The following is a 21,015-nucleotide window of genomic DNA, read 5'->3' as shown; positions in this document are numbered from 1 at the left end:
AGTGGGGGTGGCTTTTCGCTGCGCACGCAGCAGTTGCTTTCTTGACACCTGTTCTGGTTTTCTGAATTTCTGTTGAATTTATTATCAGCACTGAAGCATTCTAGGCTCTGCTCTTCTCCCATCGTGTCATGTTTGTTTCTTCAGTCCAACATTTATGAGTGGTTGCTGGGCAGTGCCTTGTTTTGCACTACTGATACTGTAAGCTCTTTGGGGACCGGGACTCCCACCTCCTGTTCCTTTTGTGTTCCCAGGGTCTGGAATAGTCCTGAGCTTCTCAAGGCTGGATAAGCTCTTGTTGGGTAGAGGATGGCCATGGGGAGGCAGGGCAGAGTGGAAGGGCTCAGCCATCCCTGTAACCGGATGTGGTCTCTCTCCTGCCTGTGACCAGGGTGCAGCATGTGCAAGAGGATGATGCCGCATTTCCAGAAGGCTGCAACTCAGCTGCGAGGCCACGCCGTAAGTGAGGCACCATTGCCTGGCAGGGCTGGGTCACTCTTGGACTTGGCAGAGGAAGCGTGCCGGGGGTGAGGTGGGGACAGGTTTTGAAATGGTGAGGATGGCTGACCCAGCTGCCTGGGCTGTTGCTGAATCGAAGCTTTGCTTGGAGCTCAGAGACCTGTTCTCTGTGAAGGTTGAGAACTCCACCAAGTTGCTAGGACCAGGAGAGTTTGACACCTGCCAAAGGCCAGTGATGAAATAGGACACCAGCAAGATGCACATGTGGCATTGTCAGGGGACCAGGGACCAAGGTCGGAACATCATGAGTCCAGAATTTTGAGGGCTGGGCTCTGAAGTGAGCTGAGGCAGCTGTTGGGGAGCCCAATGGCAAAGAAGAGGGTGCGATGACCTTAGGGGTGGACCAGAAGCATAAAGGGGGCTCACAGAGTTGATGGCCTGTCCAGGCTTCCCAGGCTCTATGGTTCCTGTGGGGTGAGAAGAATGGTGGAAACCAGAGGAGGAGGTGGGTCTGGATGGGGAGTGAGACACCTGGGAATGCAGGCATTCTCCCAGGAAGGAGTAGGCAGAATGGAGACACGTGTCCTAAGGATGCCTACCTCCACAGGAGGAGGAAGAGAAGCCACTAAGGAAATGGGACTTCAGAGAAGTAGGAGCAGCTGGGATAGGGCAGAGAGGTAAAAGGGGAACATGGAGTGTTGCGGGGGAGAAGAGAGCTGGGAGGGGGAACAGACCTCATCCAGAAGGGCCAAGGGTCAGTCACCAAATGCTCCCTGGTACCTCTGTGTTCCCCCACCCTGCCAGGCTTTTTTGTTCTCTGCCTTGTGTCTTATTTTTTCATTGTGGTAAAAAACATGTAACATTACATTGACTATCTTAGCCATTTCTAAATGTACAGTTCAGTAGTGTTGAGTATATTTACACTGTTGTGCAACCTTTCTCTAGAACTTTTTCGTTTTGCAAACCTGAAATTCTATACCCACTCAATATGAATTCTGCCTTCTCATCCCACCCCTGCCCTTGATAAACTGCCTTTCTACTTTCTGTTTCTATGATTATATATGTCTATATAGTCTGTCTGTTTTAGAGACAGGGTCTCACTATGTTGCCCAGGTTGGACTTGAACTCCAGGGCTCAAGCGATCCTCCCATCTTAGCCTCCTGAGTAGCTGGGACTTCAGGGGTGTGCCATCTGGCCAGGCCTATTTCTATGATTTTGACTATTTTAAGTTACTCCTATGAGTGGAATCTGTAGTATTTGTCCTTCTGTGACTTGCTTATTTTGCATTATATCCTCAAGGTTCATCCATGTAGCATGTCATAGGATTTCCTTCTTTTTTTAGGGCTGAATTATATTCCACTGTATGTACGTACCATATTTTCTTCACATACTCATCTGTTGATGAGTTGCTTCCAGCTTTCTTGGATGCTGTGAATAATGCTGCAATGAACATGGGTGTGCAAATACCTCTCTGGGATCCTGCTTCTAATTCTTCTCCATTTCTGTTTGTCCATTTTTGCACTTACCCCAAGTAGCAGAAGTATCTTGTTTTGATGGCAACATAAAAACAGCTGCTGGCTCCTCTAGGGAGTGTGGAAAAATCCATACATCTTTCATGAAAGATGATCGAGAAGAGCCATCTCAGTGGTGTGGCCAAAGCCCCATTAAGGGAGACCTGAGGTCCTGAAACTGCATCATGATCTTTGTGGATCAAATTAAGTGGTGATTAGCTCAAAGTCAACTTAAAAAGTTTAAGTGGCAGCACCTGGGCATGGCGATGGCCCTGCTCGCCAGCTGCAAGATGGGGCTGCAGAAAGCCAATGCTTTCTCTTTTGGTCTCATTCTGGGGTGACACTGAGTCCTGCTTGCTTCTCACTAATGAATTTTTAGTAACTTGCCTGGAGACATTTGGTCTTGGGGCACACATACATCACTCCAGGGAAGTTTCGCTTCACATTATTGGGACCTCAATAGATACCATATTTTGAGATTATTTAGCCTGGAGAAAAGAATTAATTACCCACAGTATTTTCTCTGCCTGCACCCGCATACACTTAGAAATCTGCTCAGCTCAACTTCCTGAATTCTGTGCTGTGGAAGGTAAATAGCTCAGCCCCAAATCAGATCACAAGTTATCCTGGCCAGACCCACTGAAGCAGAAGAGGACTTGGTGCCAGTCTTGGTGCATCTCGTGGGCCATTCTCAGCCAATGCTGCATCCACTGCCAAACTCACTATTCTTCCAGGCCCCCTCCCACACTGCCACAGAGCTTGTCCTGTCACGCACAGCCAGATACGTTCATCTTTGCTTTTGTTCCAGATCACTTTGTTCAGCACTTGAAACTAATTATGATATGTGAGTTTCTTGGGCACGGGAGTCGTGTTCATGTCTGTTTTCTTTAGCACATAGCACAGGGCCAAGCTCACATTAGATACCCGGTATTTGCCAATGAATGAATAGGCTTGTGGCTCATCACTCCTGATGGGTATGTTTTATTTTAAGCTCTATATTAAGAGTGATAATTCTCTCTTTTAAAGGAATTCAGAGCATTTGTTATTAAGGCCAGAAGCATAGTGAGAAGGACATTTGTGGGACAGGTTATAAGGTTAACTGCAAAGACCACTCGTGTTCAGACTACCAGCTTCCGGCAGGGCATGGTGGCTCACGCCTGTAATCCCAGTGCTTTGGGAGGCCAAGGCAGGAGGATCACTTGAGGCAATACCAGCCTGGGCAGCACAGTGAGACCCCATATCTACAAAAAATTTTAAAAATTAGCTGGGTGCAATGGCATACACCTGTAGTCAATGCTAGCTACTTGGGAGGCTGAGGTAGAAGGATCACTTGAGCCCAGGAGTTTAAGGCTGCAGTGAGCTATGATTGTGCCATGCTCTGCACAACAGAGTGAGATCCTGTCTCTAAAAAAAAGAAAAAATGAATTTCAGCTTCTCCTGCCTGGCCCAGGTCTAGAAATATAAAAGTTACCCATTCCAATTCCCTCAACATTACAGAAAAGTCGGGGGCGTTGTCTACAAAGCTGGGCAAGTCAAGTTGTGACCAGGTGTTGGCTGCCTTGGCCTAAGACATCTGCGTTGTGTAAACTCATTTCTTTGTTTGTATATTTTCTTGCTTGGGTTTGTTTTGTTTTATTTTCCCTCTCATTTCCTAGAAAAGCATCTTCTGGAAAGTTCTAGCCCTTTCCCAGCTACATAAAGGGGGAAGGGCCACTGCAGGCATCACCCATGTAGGAGGCCCATAGAGGCTAGGGCTTACTCTGCAGGGGCAGCTCACCAGAAACTGGGGACCGGGCTAGAGGGGTTGAGTGACCACAGGTGTCAATTGCTTTTTGTCTTCACACACAGAGAAGAGGTGGGACTGATAAATGGGCTGCTGTTCCCCAGAAATCAAAGCTCACCTCCTCCTCGCTGCTGAAACACAGCTGGATTAGGTCCTTCTGTCTCCTCTTCATCTCTGTCATCTTTGAGCCTTTTTGGCTGGCTCTGTCTCTGGCAAGGGTCAAAAATCTTCCTCCTCTACAGATTTCTTGGGAGGTGTTCAACCTGATGATATCATTAGGAAGGAAGGCATGCCGGGTCAGGGATGCACAGCCTTTGCCATTTCCAAACTTAGGGCTGCCTCTTTTTTGCTGTCATTGACGTCTGGTGACTCATCGTGTCTGTCCCATCTACTCCTGCTAATTGACATCCTCATTAGCAGCCACGCTGCCCCCTATCTCAGAGCAACCGTTAGAATGAGCCCTGTCTCCATCTGCCTCTTCCCAGCCTTGCCAGTTATTGACATCTGCACTGAGCCTTTGAGCTTTGCCAGTCTTTGGTGGACCTCGGCCATGTCTGGGTATAAACACCATGAAATAGAACCGTCATGACGACAGATTTGTACAGACCAGGCTCTAGTGCTGGTTCTTGCTAACCAGCTGGGAGATCTTGGTCCAAGTTCCTTAGCCTTAGAGCCTCCATTTTTCCATCTGTAAAATGGAGATGATAATGCCAACCCTGCCCACCTCACTGGGTTGTGGTGAGGAACAAATGGGCTGTGCGGAAGAAGCCCTGTACCCCACAGAGCACTCACAGACAAAGATGACTGATCTCCTCTCTTCCCTACAGCTGCCCTGCACCATGTTCCTCCCACCGGCTAGATGGGGGTGCTCCCAAGGTTCCGCTTTCCTGTTAACACATTGGAGCAAGGGTTTGTCTTATTACGGTTTGCCCTCCAATGACCGCATCTCTGTCCATAGCTTCAACAAAACATAACTCTGTGGAGCCCGAGTCCTTCCCCTAAGTGCCAGTGTCACATGTCAGATGGCTTGCTTCACATCTCCGTCTGGATTTTTTCACTTGTGTCTCAAATGCATGTCTGAAAATTCAGTATCTTTCCATCTGGCAGACTGTGAACTTTGCATTAAGACCTTTCCCCAGGGGCCAGGCTCTTTCCCCGCCCCCCACCCCAACATCTCTTTACTGAGGCATCATCAGGCATCTTCCTCATGCGCCCTTCATCCTCTCCCTGCCCACCAGTCCTCTCCACGCTCTAGTGGGCCATGCTAACTGGTTGCCAAAGGCTGCTGACTTGTCTCCCGACCACAGCATTCCCTCATAGCTCATCCTTTCTGCTTCGAGAGATGCAACTGGGTTGCGGATTGCTTTCTTACTTAGAAACCCTCGGGAGGTCTCCATCACTTCCTGAATACAGTCCTGATTTCTCAGGCATTTCAAGCCTTTCCCAAAGTGATCCTGGCCAACTCATTCAGCCTTTTCTCTCATGTCTTCTCCTTTCTGTGTATCCTGCCTTCCAGTTAGAAGGAAATGTGCTCCATTTCTTGGGCCACATCTTTCTTTGCCTTGCCTCCGGTTCCCCATCCCAGGACGTCTGTTGAAATCTTACTCTCCTCTGAGTGCAAGCTCACATACAGCCTACGCTGAGAAGCTGCCGTGATGATTCCTGGCAGCAGAGCTGAACACACAGAAGAGCATGTCACGCCAGCTGAGTGGCCCCAAGCATGCAGATGGCGGTGGGGAGGGGGGAGGCTGTGTTCTTATCTGCTCCATAGGCCGAGACCAGGTGTTTCGCCTCGTTTGACTTCACAGATTCTAACTCCAGAGAGCGTTTGTGTGTAGTTGTTCAAAAACCTTTGTCTCGTTAACTAATAGATGCCCCCAAAGTGGCACAAAAGTGCTACAGAAACTTGGAGAATTAAGAGCTCACCCCAAGCAAAGGTGGTTTGAAAAGGCTGCCTAGAGAGGTGAGGTTTGATTTGCCTTAAGGGATGTGTGAGTCTGGGGGTCTCCAGGAGGTGAGGGATGGGCAGCCTCAGCAAGGGGACTGGAAGGCACCAAGTGGGGACCAGGAGAGAACAGCGAGTGTTCCAGAAATGTGGGCAAAAATAGAGCACCTCCTAGTCCTAGTAACAAAAATAGCTAATACATTTTGAGTGTTATTGATACTTCCCTTGTATTATCTCATTGAATCTTCTCAACAACCACATGAGGCGGCTGCAGATGAGGAAAGTGAGACACAGAGACAACTGTGACTCGGTGAAGGAAATGCACGACCACATGGGGAATCGGGACTCAAACCCAGGCGTCCCGAGCCCATGCTTCCAGCCACTGCACCATGTTGCTGCTGCACTCAGCAAGATGTCTGAGAAGGCAGACGGCCCAACTTCCTTCCTGTGCAGAAATCTCCGACTGTCTTGTTCCTGGGAGAATAAAAAATCTAGACCCTAACAGGTGTACAATGAAGAGTTTTGTAAGAAAGAAAGATTCAAAAATGAAATAGGTAACATATGGGCATTGAATATGGAGCTGGATTTTCGCCTATATTCAATGAAATTGGAAGGTTTTGTGCAGGGAAGTGATGTAATGAGCGAGGAGGACATGTAAGATTAATCTGTGGTGAATGTACACTGACACTGGGGAGATCAATTAGGCAGAAAAAAAAAGGACTTTTAAAGTAGACAAATATTACTGGAACAGGCCACTGGAGCAGTCTGGGAAATGAGCAGAATGACTTTTATAGAACGTTCCAGGACTTCAAGTAAATTTGAATTCAAATTTATTCTCCCTGTATTATTTGCTGCATCCTAAAATGGGTTAGCAAAAAAAAGAAAATCAGTGATTTAGTGAGCATTAATTGTGTCCTTGCTGTATGTGAGGCCTTATGCTAGGGACTTAAAACAATTGGAAAGATATCCAGGTGCCCCTAGGAATGGAGAGGCCAGAGGCACAGCGGCTCCCATCACCAGGAAGACTTGGTAGGAAGATGACAGTTACTCAGCTCCAGTTTTGTGCTAAAACCTCTCATCTCATTTAGTTCTCTAAAGAGCCCTGTGATGTTCACATCTTCCAGCAAGGGGCCTCAGTGAGGGTGAGTGACTTGCCCAAGGTCACATGACTCATAGGTGGAAACTGTCTTTGCAATCAAGTTTATTGTCCACTGAAACTACTATTTATTTTTCTCTCTGTGTGTGTCCTTGTATATTATTCAGTGAAGTCCAGCTTCCTGGGTTTCTTCTCTCTGCTTCTGTAACTGCTGCTGGCTTTTTTTTAACTTACTTTTCCCTCGCTTCTATGCCACTCTGCTTTGTGGGACATCCTTTGTGTGCCTGGCCATTCTAGCTACGTTCTCTGGAGAGAACAGATTCAAAGTCCTGCCTGGGCATGCTGGCTCATGCCTGTAATTCCGGTGCTTTGGGAGGTTGAAGAGGGAGGATCGCTTGAGCCCAGGAGTTGGAAGCCAGCCTGGGCAACACAGCAAGACCTCATCTCTACCAAAAAGAAAAAAATTATTAGCTGGATATAGTGGCACACGCCTGTGGTCCCAGCTACTCAGGAGGCTGACGGGGGAGGATTGCTTGAGCCCAGGAGTTAGAGGGTGCAGTGAGCTATGATCATGCCACTGCAGAGGGAGTTTTAGGGGATTCTTTATTTGAGTCAGTCTTAGTATTTAGCTGCATCATCAGTTACCCAGCTACTAAAATACTCTTTCTGATTCAGGGATAGTGGACATGTGGACCCCTGGAGCCAGAATATGTTCAGAGTTCTGAGATGATGATCCAGCCAGGCTGTGGGTAATGGTCACCAACAGGAGGAAACATTGGGGAGACACAGCTCGGCCTAGAGGGAGGAGAGTTAGGCAGGTGCCTCGTTTCTCATGTTGTGTTATGAGAACCACACAGCCTCCCTGGCCACAGATAAGCTGTGAGTTTTGAAAACGTCACACTCAAGCCTAGGTGGGCAAACTGTGAGGTATCGAGGAAGGTGTCTAAGGACATTGTGCAGAGCTGAATTGGTGTATGAAAGCCACTTATTTCCATTGCTTAGGAAAGAGTACAATCCTAGTTGACATGAGCAGAGAAATAGGCGTTAACACATCCTTGACTGTGGTCCCTCTCTGAGAGCAGTGTGAAGTTGATGGCAAGGCCAGGCTTCTTCTGCAACCCTCAGAACATTTGTTTTGCTCTGGGGTGGTTCTTCCTGCAGGAAGGCAGAAGGAGCAGGCATGCAGAGTGTAGCACTCGGCCCAGCTGCCTGGCTTCTCCAGCGCCAGGTCATGATTCCTGGCTGGCTTCGCTGGCCTTGTTTCTCCGCAGCCCTGATGCACATCAGTCTCTGGGGCTTTGTCCCACATGTCTTTCTGGTGGGACAGCAGCTGGACAGATGGCGTGTGGACTAGAGGGTGTCTGTAGGGCACAGGTTCCACACGGCTGTTCTCCGCTTCCTCGCAGGTGCTGGCCGGGATGAATGTCTACTCCTCTGAATTTGAAAACATCAAGGAGGAGTACAGCGTGCGCGGCTTCCCCACCATCTGCTATTTTGAGTACGTCCCCCACTTTCCTTCTAAAGCTCACCTCCCTTCCTGGTGATTGACCATAATCTCAGGGTGGCATTTGCATCCCTGACTGAGCCCACGTTGTTTCTCCACGTTTCACAGGAAAGGACGGTTCTTGTTCCAGTATGACAACTATGGGTCCACGGCCGAGGACATCCTGGAGTGGCTGAAGAAGTAAGTGGGGTGTGTGTGTGTGTCAGGGGGCGTGGACCCAGAGGGTGGGGCACCTGCTGGGCCTGAGGGTCGCAGGGCTCTGGCTGGGGATTGGGGGAGAGAATAAGGAAGGGAATTGTGGTACTGCTTGCATAGCTGTCTCTGGCTTGAGTCTAGGTCACTATGGGGATTGTGGGAATTTAGGTTGCAGGAGCCATGAGGATTTGGTGTGATTTTGGCCTGTGATGATCAGACCTGCCTCGGTGTTGGGTGTGGAGTCTGTCTCCCCTACCTCCCTTCTCCACGGGTTGGAATTGGGGAGGGGCTGTCTAAGCCTATCAGCTCTTCTGGAATAGTCAGGGCCTTTCTGAAATCTTCCCACATTTCACATCAAGTTTCTCCTCAACACGTCTATCTGGTGGATAGAGGTATTTCTCACCTAGGCTACCAGGTTTGAGAGAGGTTCCACTGCAGGTCTCTCTGAAAATAGAATTGTCAGTTGAACACTTATTTCAAACACAGCACTGTCTTAGGTGCTGTGAAGGTACTAAGAAATATTCTAATGCCTTAGGCTTGCTGAGTGCTTTACTGTTCAACCCCCACAGGCATTGTTTTATAGCAACCTGTGATCCCTGTTTTATAACGTGGTTAGATCCTTGTAATGCCAAACCCCACCACACTGTTGGCCCCTGCCTCCTTACCTGGAGCCCCCACTGTGCTAGGCCTGCTGCTTTGTCCTGCCAAATCACCCCATTCCCACTTCTCACCAGCACTTCCACAACAGGCTCACGATGTCCCCTTCTGGAAGCCTCCCCAGGCCACCCTCGCTGAGCACGCACCCGGCTCAGGCTGCGCTCTGTGTGTCACGAGTTTGGCACTTACCAGCCACTGCTGCTTCATGGGTATTTGTGCATATGTGTTGGAATAATAACAGCCAATGTCTTTTGGGCTCTCCTTTGTGGCTGACACTGTTCTAAGCTCTTTACATGGATTATCATTTTAATCCTCACAACAGCACTGTAAGGAAGATGTTACCATTCTCTTCATTTTATGAATGAGGTTCCTGAGGCACAGTGAGGGGGTGGTGCTGCCGGTAAGCAGTGGCAGGGCCCTGATGGATCCCTGCAGCCCCTACAGTCCAACTCAGCCTCCTCAAGTTCTGCTCAGACCCCCCTCCCCTCGGCTGCCAGCACAGTGGATATTTATTGACATCGTTACCTTAGGGACATAGTGTGCAAACCCCAGGGTTAAAGAATTAGTTATCCAAAGATATGGAGGTTGAAAATGTGTATTTTCAAAATGGGGAAGAAGGGTGGGTTTTGTACCAGGAAAAAAAAATGCACATGAAACTAACTGTTAGATTTCTAAAGGTGGAGAATCTCCATCTTCTGTTCTGCCTACTCCCGGGAGATAAGACACAAGTGCTAGCACATGTTTGCATCATGTCTTTTATTTCTTGGAAGCGTTCTCACATCTCTGTCCCCATCGGCCACCTCATTTCCAGCCCCCGCCTGGGAAGGCTGCTGCCCATTATCATGTGTTCATTGTCTTAACCTGGGCCTTTGCTTTCCTGTTTTCCTTTTTCATTTGATAATAAGCGTGTCCTCTCCTCCAGCCAGACACATCTCATTCTGCTTTGGGAGACGGTCTCAACAAATAGCAATCTCATTTGTCACCAGAGCATAAAATCTGTCTGCTTCCCTTCCCTTCTCTAACCTTTTCTGATTTCAAAACACCCTCATATCTTTTTTGGGAGGATAAGGTTTATGTGTTTTTTTTAAGTGTTCAGAATTACCTGCTAACCCTAGACAAAGGGAGCACATCAATAGCATTTCTGAACTAGGTTGTTATCTCCCGTTGGAGCCTCCCACCCCGTCCTCTCACTCCTCTCCTCTCGGTGTACCCCATCCCGGCTCCCCCACCCACATTGCTCTGGCTGGCCTGCACCCCACAGCTGCCTCCAGATTCTGGTCCTGGGCACCCCATCCCCACTTCCTACTTCCCCCCATCTCCCGCCGTGGGAGAGAAGGAGCTCTTGTTAACGGCCTTATCCTCTGCAAGAGCTAGCAATGTCATTCTGCTACCAGCTGGCTTAATTTTTAAAAATCTTTTCTGATTTTAGAGATACTCAACTAAGATAGGCTTATTATAGAAAAACCTAAAAGTGTGGTTAAACAAAAAGTCCTCCCCCACCCTATTACCCAAAGATAGCATATTGTTATTTCCCCTGCACAGATCCAGCTCTGCATGTGGGTTTTCCTGGTCCCATGTGGATTAAGCCTTTTCCAGTTTCCCCTCGGATCCTGGTGGGCAATAGTGACCTCATCTTTCCTGCTTTCTCCATTGGCCCTTAGCTGCTCAGGGCTTCTGTGCAGCCAAGTATACAAAGATGAGGGTGAAGCCAGCCTAGCTAATTCTCCAGATGGCTCTCCAATGCCTAGGAGAGAAGACCCAGGTCCCGCCCTTCAATGTGTGACACTGGTGGTTGGACCAGGGAAGGGTGGCATCAGGTGAGGCAGGGCAGGGAGTCAGCCCTGGCGTCTGAGTGTATGAGGGCTCTGGAGTAGATACGTTGATCGTGGCGCTGATGTCTTTTGTGTTCCTAATGGCCACATATCTCATTGGCCCCTTGAAGCTGTCACATGCTGAGTTGGGCTAGCAGTCAGGGGGAGGGGTACATAAGCAGTGATCCATTTTAGGCAGGGCCATTTTGGCCTGTGTAGCTTTATACCAACCAGAAGTGAACTGAATTAACAAACACCAAGTTTTCTGGACTCATAATGTGTAGAGTTGCGTCTTCTCATCTATGGCACGTGCATCTCGCTTAGATGAGGGTCTGACTGTGTGACCCTCCCAGTTCTAGAGAGCCTGGGACAATTGCTGTCTCCAAACTGCGGAGCTCATAAAATCAGTCACATGAAGGGAGATGGTAAGGGAACATACAAGTCATCAAATCTGCCCCAGCAATTCTCCTTTCAAAGTTTGCATTTCCTCACTCCCACTGGACTCATTCTGAGGTTCCCCATTCATGCTTGAATGACTCTTATTATTTAGGTGATAAATTATATCTAGGAGCATTGGGGTAGTACTTTATAAAGTTACAAAGCATCTCACATCCATTCTCAGCTTAGCTGAGCCTAAGAGCTAGGTAAAGAAAGGACCACAATGCACTGTCTTGTCACTGTTTTAAGCTGTTTGATTGTGGCTAGTGGAGGAAACAGGACTCAAGCCAGGTCTTCTGACTCCCAGTTTGGCCTTCTTTCCCTCTCCCCTGCTGTAGACAGAACACTCTTATTTACACCAAACCGAAGTTTCTTTCTCTGGAGCTTCCACTCGTTAGTGTTGATTCTCCTCTTCAGGGCCCTAGAAAACAAATCTGAATTTCTTTTCTTAATGCAATTTGGAATATTTGATGATAGCCACTGTGTTCTTTTATGTCCTCTCTCGAAATTAAACACTTCCGGTTCCTTAAGCCGTTTTTCCCCGAATGAGAGAAATGAGCATTCCCTCATTCAAGGAATCTCCTATTCAACAAGCATGTATTGAGTGTCTGCTGTGTATTGGGTGCAGGAGTTAGTAAAGAGGTGAGGGAGTGCCCAGTCTTCAAGGAGCTCACGGCCTGGGGTAGGCAGGGAGTGAAAAGCATCATTTAGCGTTTTGGGTTCAGACTCCCACTCAGTTCGTCTCTTCCCAGTACATCCTCTTACCACGGTGCCCAGTTCTCCAGTCCTCTCCCGAAAAGAAACTTCCAGTCACCTCCTGGGTGGGAGAAGGGGGCGCCCTAGGATCTGAGGATCTGACCACTCCTGTGACCGCTAAACCTCCTGTTCTCAGCTGTAGGCTGTAGCTCTGCTTCAAGGAGTGGGCCTCCGGGCCCTTCAGAGCCTTGTCTTCTGTGTGGGTGTTGTTCTTGGGCCCCTACTCTGCTTTTTCTGCCCAGAAAGTTTTTTGTTTTAAACTCCTGAACTGTTATTTTAGCAGTTTTAGAGTGTATTCGCCTCTGTGGTTAACTAGAAGTTCCTCCGGTTATTTCCTTACGGTGCCTGTACTCCTGCAAAGCCATGGCTTCTCCATCCTATATTTGTGCACTTGCTGGACTTTTTAAAAATTTAGTTTTTGAGTCGATTACATTCACATAATTCAATTTTTTTTTTTTTTTTTTTTTTTTTGAGATAAGGTATTGCTCTGTCACCCAGGCCGGAGTGCAGAGGGTGCCATCATAGCTCACTGCAGCTTTGAACTCCTGGACTCAAGCGATCCTCCCGCCTCAGCCTCCTGACTAGCTGGGACTACAGGCATAGGCCACCATGCCCGGCTAATTTTTTTATTTCATATTTTTGTGGCGATGGAGTCTCACTCTGTTGCGCAGGCTGGCAAAATTTTAAGATGCTTAAAAAGAATACATTCAAAAGTCTCCCTTTCACTTCTTTCCTCCTTCTTATCCTCCCCCCCTTACCCTAGAGTTTACAACTTAGACCAGTTTCTTTCATGTTCTTAGAGTGTTGCTTTATGTAGATATTAGCAAATGTGAATAAGTATATTTTATCTCCCCCCTTTTAATGCAAAAGTTAGCAAATTCTAGACTGTTCCATCCATCTCCAGCAGTTTGTCCACATCAGTGTGTACAGAACATCATTCTTTGTAGTGCTCAGCCCTCCCTCGTGTAGATGGACAGCAGTTTACCTAAGCCGTCCTTCCAGTCTCTGCTATGACAAATAACCTGCAGTGAATGCCTTCAGATGCACATAATTGTGCACGTGTGCAGGTGTATTGTAAAGATAAGAAGTGGAATTGGTAGTGTTTTGAGGGGTCAGTAGTTTGAGCCCAAGTATAGGAACCTAGATTGCATGATGTTTGTCTAGGACCATTGTCTGGCTGATGACTCATTCTGAAGCTTGATTTTGTCACCAGTCCTATCTGACATTGGATATGCATGGGCTGAGACTGATTTGCCCTCTCCCTGCCTCCTTCCATTTCTTGGGACCCGGGAGGCCGTGGCAGCCAGTGGGGCCCAGTCAGAAGGGCCAGAGAGGGCTTCTGAAGGCGACATCATACCCGGGCTTCTGCGGAGGGAAGCGAGTGGCAGATTTCCATTGTGTCAGCCACTTCGCTCCCTCTGGATTATCCAGCCCTGGCTGCTGGAACTTTAAAATGTTTCCTCCTGTAGGCTCTCAAAGGCGGGACACAATGGTTGTCTTTTCACATTTGTCATCCTCGAGGGTTTTTTCAAAGCTGCAATTAAGGTGCTCTGGCAAGGGTAGTCGTGGCAATAAAGCAGCAGAGAGACTGTGTCACCACCAGCCGCCTTGTCCTGAACTTTGGAGCAACGGAGGGTCCCTGCAAGCCTCCCTCCTCCTAGCAGATGATGACATAGGACTGGCACACAGTCACGCTGCAGAAACGGGCTCCAGAAAGGTCAGGCGGCTGCCTAAGATTTTGCAGCTGATGAGTAGTAGAGTTGATTTGGCTTCTGGGAGAACTAAGTAAGTTGGTTGTTGGCCTCTGGTGATGTAGCGTCCACACTCTCATAGTTAGGATACCCCCAGCCTTGCTTCCCTCACTGCAACCTTCCCTGCACCCCTATGTGGCAGCTTCCCCTTGCATGGCCTAAATCTGAACTTTCTCAGATACCTGGCCTCTCTCTCTCCTCCTCACCCCCTCCTCTCTGTATCGTCTTCCTCCCCTCCACTGCCCAGGGGGCAGTTTTAAACAACAACAGTGAGCTTTTCCAAAGGTCACCATTCACTGTTGCTATTTATTCTTTCCAGTTTGCTCAAAGTTTGAAATAGGTTGAGAAAGCTAACAAGCCCCCAGATTCCCAGGAGGAAGTGAGATTTCTTAGGCTATCTAGAGAGCTGTAGCCAGAAGCCACTGTTTATAACAGGATATCAGCTAAGTACCTGTCTGGGGCTTTGTGGGGAAGGTGGAGGTGGGCAGGGCAGCACCACTCATCCCACGACACCTCCATGAGGGCAGTTTCTGGTTTGTTAAAGGCTGAGCCCCTGGAGTGGGCCATCCCGAGCCTGTGGGGAGCTTCGTGTCCAGGGGGCTGGAATGAGAAGGGCTGCCCAGGCCCCAGGGCCTGCTCTGAGCTCTGCCTGTTTTTGGTCTTCCAGTCCGCAGCCGCCACAGCCCCAGGTCCCTGAGACTCCCTGGGCAGATGAGGGCGGCTCCGTTTATCACCTGACCGATGAAGACTTTGACCAGTTTGTGAAGGAACACTCCTCTGTCCTCGTCATGTTCCACGCCCCATGTGAGTGGAACTTTGCTCCTCCCCCTCCACACCCTCCCCTCTCTCAGAGTAGGATGAGCGTGGCGTTTTGCAACGTGAACCCAAGAAGCACTTATTTGTTGGATGCCAGGACTCGTGCTAAGCTGGGGGATGCAGTGGTGACGGGCAAGGTCCCCACCCTCATAGTGCACATGGCCTACCCCCCATTGCCATAGAAACAGCACAGAAGTCCTGACTGGGCTGCATTTTTCACTTAGCTAGAGTTCAGTGAGGCTCCACCACCCCTAGCTCTGAGCATCTTCCTCCCAGTCAGCATGAATTGGAGAAATTAGGCTGGAAGCACCCTGAGATGTTACCTAGAACAGACTGGGCCTGGAAATAAAATTAGGGCTGATGCCTCATCTGGGGGCTCATGCCTATAATCCCAGCATTTTGGGAGATCTAGGCAGGAGGATTGTTTAAGGCCAGGAGTTCAAGACCAGCCTGGGCAACATAGCAAGCCCCCATCTCTACAAGCAATAAAAAATTAGCCAGGCATGGTAGTGCACACAGGAGGGCCTGTGCTTGCCCATTTGCTGAGAAGGCATGGGGAGGCCAGACTAGAGCTGCAGATCACGTAGCATCTAGAATGCCTTCTGTCTACTTCACCTGGTTGCAGTTTCAGCCTGAAATGACCACAGTGAATCAAGGAAGTAAAATGCTGTAAATGCTATCAAACGTGCTTGCGATAAGGGCTGGAAGGCCTGTGGCTCAGGAGTTTTCTGGGCCAGTGTCCTCCCTACTCCCATGGAGTGTGGAAAATTGACCATCGGTGGTTTCCAAGAGGGACAGGGCTGCCCCTGGGAAGGCAAACAAGGCCACGTGAGAGCCAGGGGATGGCAGGCACAGGCACAGAGTGTTGTGAGTAAGAGATTGTGGAGGAAAAGCAAGAGGTCAGTGCTTTTCACGGAGCAGGGCTGAAATCGCGAGGTCACGGTGCCTGAGGACGGTTAGTCCATACAGGCATATTCTGTGAGGAGGAAATGTTATTACTCCTCTTAATCATAGGATCCTCATGCCAACAATTGTGTGTCACCTGACGGCGGTAACAAATTGTCTTCCTGACGGGTCATCTTTCATTTTACCCAGAGTGCCAAAAGTGAGTACGATTAGCCCCATTTTACAGATGAGACCATCACACAGAGAAATGACATAGACCGCCCACGGCTCCATGAGTCCTGAGCTGCTTCAGGCCTCAAGAGCCTTAGGATCCAGGAAGAACAGGGTCAGAGCCTGAGCCCTGGTCTCCTGGCCGCCTCCCCTTCCCCCACAGTAGCTGTGGGTTTGGCTAGCCTGGGAATTGTTCACAAACGTACTTTTACCATGGATTTTCCTAACTCTTTCTTTCTTGCAAGTGCTAAATTCTTAAGGGAATCCAAAGGAAAGGTTTCCTATAGCTCTTCTTCTGAGTTCCTAGAAAAGAGACCAAAACAAGCCCCCAAAACTAAGTTTCAAAAACCCTCCAGTCTTGTGGGCCTCTCCTGATGAAGCGCAGTGATGGGGCCTTAGGGGTGTCTGCCTCAGGTCTGCTAGGGCCTTGGTGAGGGGGCATCCCCAAGGGTAAAGGTACCCGAAGAAGTGCCCACCGTGAGGCCAGCCAGGCAGCACTGCAGTTCTCTTCCTAGCTATAAAATACACTCCCTGGCCAGCCTCAGAGCTGCTGCTGGAAGCAGGTCTTTCAGGAAGTTATGTTGAACCTAGAGCCGAAATCACCCTGCTTGCACCCCGTCCCAGCCATGACGGCAGATACTGGCTGGCTGTTTTCAGTTCTTCTTGGGAACCTCCAGCGTCTTCACCGCCATGTGTCTGTCCTTCCAGTTACAGTCAGGAGAGGCCACCAGTCCCCTGGCCATTCATGGTTCTACGCGTGTGAGTTTATTTCTGCTGGGCTGGCAGAGTGAGAGGGATCAGGGCAAAAGCACGTGGTTAGCTTCCTGATGTGCCGCCCGTTAATGTTCCCATTAGATGGTAATAGCTCTGGAACAATTCTCTTTCTACACACTCTTTCATTAGGAGCGTGGTCTTTAGCCTATGAAGGGATGGAATATACATGCTTTTTAGGGAGTTCAGAGCTCAGGACAGGTGAACTGAGAGCAGAGAGCTCGTAGCTGCCTGGCTTTGTACCTCGTGCCAGAGTGCTTCTGAGAACCCCCAGTGATCAAGAAACCACTTTTGCAGTGTTTGAGGGACCTGGAGTAAAGGACAAATGCCAAGAGGCCAGAGACCAGCAGTGTCATCCCGGGTTTCCTAAGTGCAGAAAGGGTGAATTCCAGAAATCACAGTGTTCCAGGTGTCAGTCCCAGGCCAAATATGGAGTGATTTGGAGACAGACCATTTTAGAGACTCACAGAAACAAATTGGGATCCATCTAACATAGCAGACCACAGCTTCTACTCCAGATCGCTGAATGCGCTGCGTGGTTTGTTTCTTGGTACAGGATTGCTGAGCTTGATGAAGTAGCATGTCTTTCTTTTATCAAGACATTTGACAAAATGAGTGGCTCTTTTCCTGAGTGTGATGGGGAGAATCAGACAGGATGGAGCTACCCTGAGGGGAAGCATCCCCTGAATACATTGTGACTGTGAATCTGGCCTGAGTCTGTCTAGAGGGTATGTACTTGTTTTTAATCAACAACTTTGTTAACAATATAAAAAGGCATACTTTCACATTTGGCAGGGTTAGCCTTGGGAAAAAGCTAACCAGCTGAAATATCAGGCCATGCATTGACATTTTGAAGCACCCCAACAAACCAAAATAGTGGGGTTCAAACTAAAAAGCTGAATTTATTTTTTATGACTCTATACTAATTATAAAAGTAATGCATGTACATTTTGTCAAGGGATAATACAGGAAAGTATGGAGAAGAAAATTAAAATGCTTCCTGATACTGATTCCCAGAGAAGACCATGGTCTTTCTTTGCAGTGTTGTTTGTTTGTTTGTTTTCTTTTCTTTCTTTCCTTTTTTGACATAGGGTCTCGCCCTGTCACTCAGGCTGGAGTGCAATGGCACAAACACAGCTCACTGCAGCCTCAACCTCCTGGGCCCAGGTGATCTTCCCACCTCAGCCTCCTGTGTAGTTGGGACTACAGGTGTGCACCACCACACCTGGCTAATTTTTAAATTTTTTGTAGAGATGGGATCTCACTTTGTTGCCCAGGCTGGTCTGCATTGTTGCTTCTATGCCCATAGTAAGTACCCAGTCAATGTTAGTTTCTTTCCCGTATCCTGCTTAGAAAGGTCAGGAAGGGAAAGGGCCTTCAGCTTCCTCCTGATCTGTGCTGCCCCAAGGCGGTGCTCTCTGTCACCTGTGGGTTCCAGAGGCAAGTCACTTGCTTCTCTGCCTGGAACTGATGGGATACTTGTGAGGCCGCCCTGCTGGGCTCTTGGTAGGAAAGGCACACGGCACCCCTCCCTGTTCTGTGTTACCCATCACCATGAGTGATGGCCGACCTGGAGATGCCATGGGCCCTGCTCCTTTACCCTCTTGCCAGCACTCCCGCCACTCACTTCTCACCTCAGCCTCCCCCGTCTCCCCATTGTCTTCCTTCCCTTTGTCTCCCAGCAACAGCCCATTAAAAACCCTCCACAGACACTTCAGTGGCCTCTCCAACTGATGCCTAAGTTGTCACTAAATACATGAGCCCGAGGCAGCCACAGTGCTAGGCCCTTCATATGGGTGATCTCCATCCTGCCGCAGGCCACACTGTCCCCCAGGAGCTGGGCTGGGCCTCCTGGGCAGGACAGGCTGAGTGTGAGCAGAGGGCTCTGAGAGGGGCGTTTGTAGCACTGCCAGTGACAGAGCCTGGGCCCAAAGCCAGGAGCAGCCTCTCTTGCTAGCACTTGGCTTCCCCTTTGTAGCGAGGCTTCGTGCCTGACCTCCCTCTGGTCCTCACGGTGGGGCCTCACATGTAGCCCCAGGCCCAGTTTTCCCACCCTGCAGGCGACAGAGATGCTCTCTGCAAGGGGTGTGTCAGCAGGACACTGGCTGCTGCCACCCGTGGCACCTTTTGTTTTTCTGCAGCGTTCTGTATGAGAGAAGTCAGAGTGTATGTGGCCATACTCATCGCCGCTTGTCACTGTTTTTTTCCCTCTCTAGTAACTCCAGGCCTGCATTAGCAGGGGAAGGACAGGCTGCTGTGGGACCACCTGAGTAGACATCATTTATGTGGGGATGTTCAGGGGAGCAAAGCGGGCATCCCAGAGAGGGGTGTTCCTGAGGAGCAGCTCATCTCTGCTAGGCCCGTGGACACCCATGCAGGTGCTGGGGATCCTGAGCACCCCCTGCCCTTCCTCTCCCCTGTGCTGCAGGGCCTGTAGGGGGCCACGTGGCTCTACCCTTGCCCACCCCCTGACTCATCAACCCATTTTCCTTGGCAGCAGGTCTGAGATGGGATGTTTTCTTTGCCATAACTCGCCTCCAGCAAGTGTCTGCACTGCCTTCCAGGAGCCGGGCTGTTTCTGGCAGCAGGTCCCTATCAGACTCAAGATTTTCTGCTGCCATCTTTTTTTTTTTTTTTCAAGCTTTTAACTTTATTTTTGTCTTATTCTCAAAGCAATATATAACCTCTGTAGAAAACCTAGAAGGTACAGTGAAATATAAATGATCAAGGAAAGAAACTACCTATAATCCCATTATCCAGAGGTAACCACTTTTTTTTTTTTTTTTTTACACTTTTTGGCATCATTCTTGCTATTGTCGTGCATTTATTTTTTCCCCTTGTTTTTAACTTTTATTTTTAAAATGAATATACCATAAAATTGACCTTGTTTTTTAATCACATGTATAGATTTGTGTAACTATCATGCCACTAAGTGCCTTCATGCTGTCATTTTACTTTATTCATTCATTCATTTATTTCTCTTTTTTTTTTCTTTTACTTTTTTAGAGATGGAGTCTCACTATGTTGCTCAGGCTGGCCTCGAACTCTTGGGCTTAAGTGATCCTTCCACTTCAGCCTCTTGAGTAGCTGGGACTACAGGCACAGGCCACCACATCTGGCTAATTATTCAATTTCTTTTTGTAGAGATGGAGTCTCCTTGTGTTGCTCAGGCTGGTCTTGAACTCCTGGGCTCAAGTGATTCTCCTGCTTCGGCCTCCAAAGCAGTTGGGATTACAGGTGTGAGCCACTGTACTTGGCCACTTGTATTTTCTAATTACACAAATAATTTAAGAATAATATTAACAGTATTCTTGTTATCAGCAGTGCAAGGTTCAAGGGATACATAAGAGTACAGTGTAGACAGTGAAAATCCCTCACTTCCTATGCCGTGCCCCTTCTCAGGGCTGGTCACCACTCACAGTGGAGGATGGATCCTTCCTTCTCCTTCTGCAGTGCTTCTACCTAAACAACAGGGGTTGGGTTTTTTTTGTTTTTGTTTTTAACATAAATAGCACTACTTTCTATCCATTTTTCTGTGACTTGCTTTTTTAAAATTGTCAGTAGGTCTCGAAGATATTTTCACGTAAATGTAGATATTGGCACCTAAATCTACCTCAATCTTTTTAACCATTGAATAATATTTTATAATTTGGATATGCCACAAATTTTAAACCATTCCACTATTGATAGGTATTGTATTTATCTCCAGTTTTTCAGTATTCAAACAACATAGTGAGCATTGGTAAGCATATATAATTGGGAACATGTATAAATATTTGTGATTAATTCCTAAAAGTGAATTTCCCTGGCCCTGGGGTAAGTGAGCTTGAGCTTTGATAGATGCTACCAAATTGCCCTACAGAAAGGTTTTCCCAGCCCCAGCATGTGACAGAGCCTTTGTCCTCGCAGCCATGGATACTATCTGCCTTTTATATTTCTGCTAAGCTGGGCAAAAGAGCAACTTGTCTGCAGCTATCTGACCTCTCGGGAAGCTGGGTATCTTTTCATGTGATAATCAGCTTTTCATGTTTCTTCCATGGACCACCTATTCATACGCTTTGCCCATTTTTCTGCTAGGTCTTTTTATTTATTTGTCTTTTTATTCTTGACCTAGAACTCTACAATTATAGATATTAATCTTTATCTGTTTTCTGTTTTCCATGTTCCGATAGTCTATTTCTTGCTCTAACTTTGTTTATGGTGCCTTTCATTGTACAAAGCTTTGCATCCTTTTTAGCTAAATAATGGCTATTATATTTATTGGTCACTGATCACACTTACTATGGATCAGGCGTTGTTCTAGTACTTTCCATATTTTAACTCATTTAGTCTTCATTTAAAAATTCTGTGAATTTGATGTCATGATTAATTATTCTCATTTTATAAGTAAGGAAGGAGAGACACCAAGA

At 48.1% G+C, this 21,015-nt stretch overlaps 1 protein-coding gene across 1 annotated transcript in view; it reads left to right on the top strand.

Moving 5' to 3' along the window:
• PDIA5 (protein disulfide isomerase family A, member 5) overlaps positions 1-21,015 on the top strand; it is a 92,812-nt gene that overhangs the window by 49,115 nt on the left and 22,682 nt on the right. The window contains exons 8-11 of the mRNA XM_011971557.1: positions 389-456; positions 8,198-8,289; positions 8,404-8,475; positions 14,571-14,707. Of these exons, the coding sequence (XP_011826947.1) occupies positions 389-456; positions 8,198-8,289; positions 8,404-8,475; positions 14,571-14,707 (369 nt within the window). The remainder of the gene's footprint in view (positions 1-388; positions 457-8,197; positions 8,290-8,403; positions 8,476-14,570; positions 14,708-21,015) is intronic.

The sequence above is a fragment of the Mandrillus leucophaeus genome, unplaced genomic scaffold (assembly GCF_000951045.1).
Source record: "Mandrillus leucophaeus isolate KB7577 unplaced genomic scaffold, Mleu.le_1.0 Scaffold123, whole genome shotgun sequence".
Classification (NCBI taxonomy): Eukaryota; Metazoa; Chordata; class Mammalia; order Primates; family Cercopithecidae; genus Mandrillus; species Mandrillus leucophaeus.
Note: the sequence above shows the minus strand (reverse complement) of the source record. Positions and strands in the feature narration are given on the sequence as shown.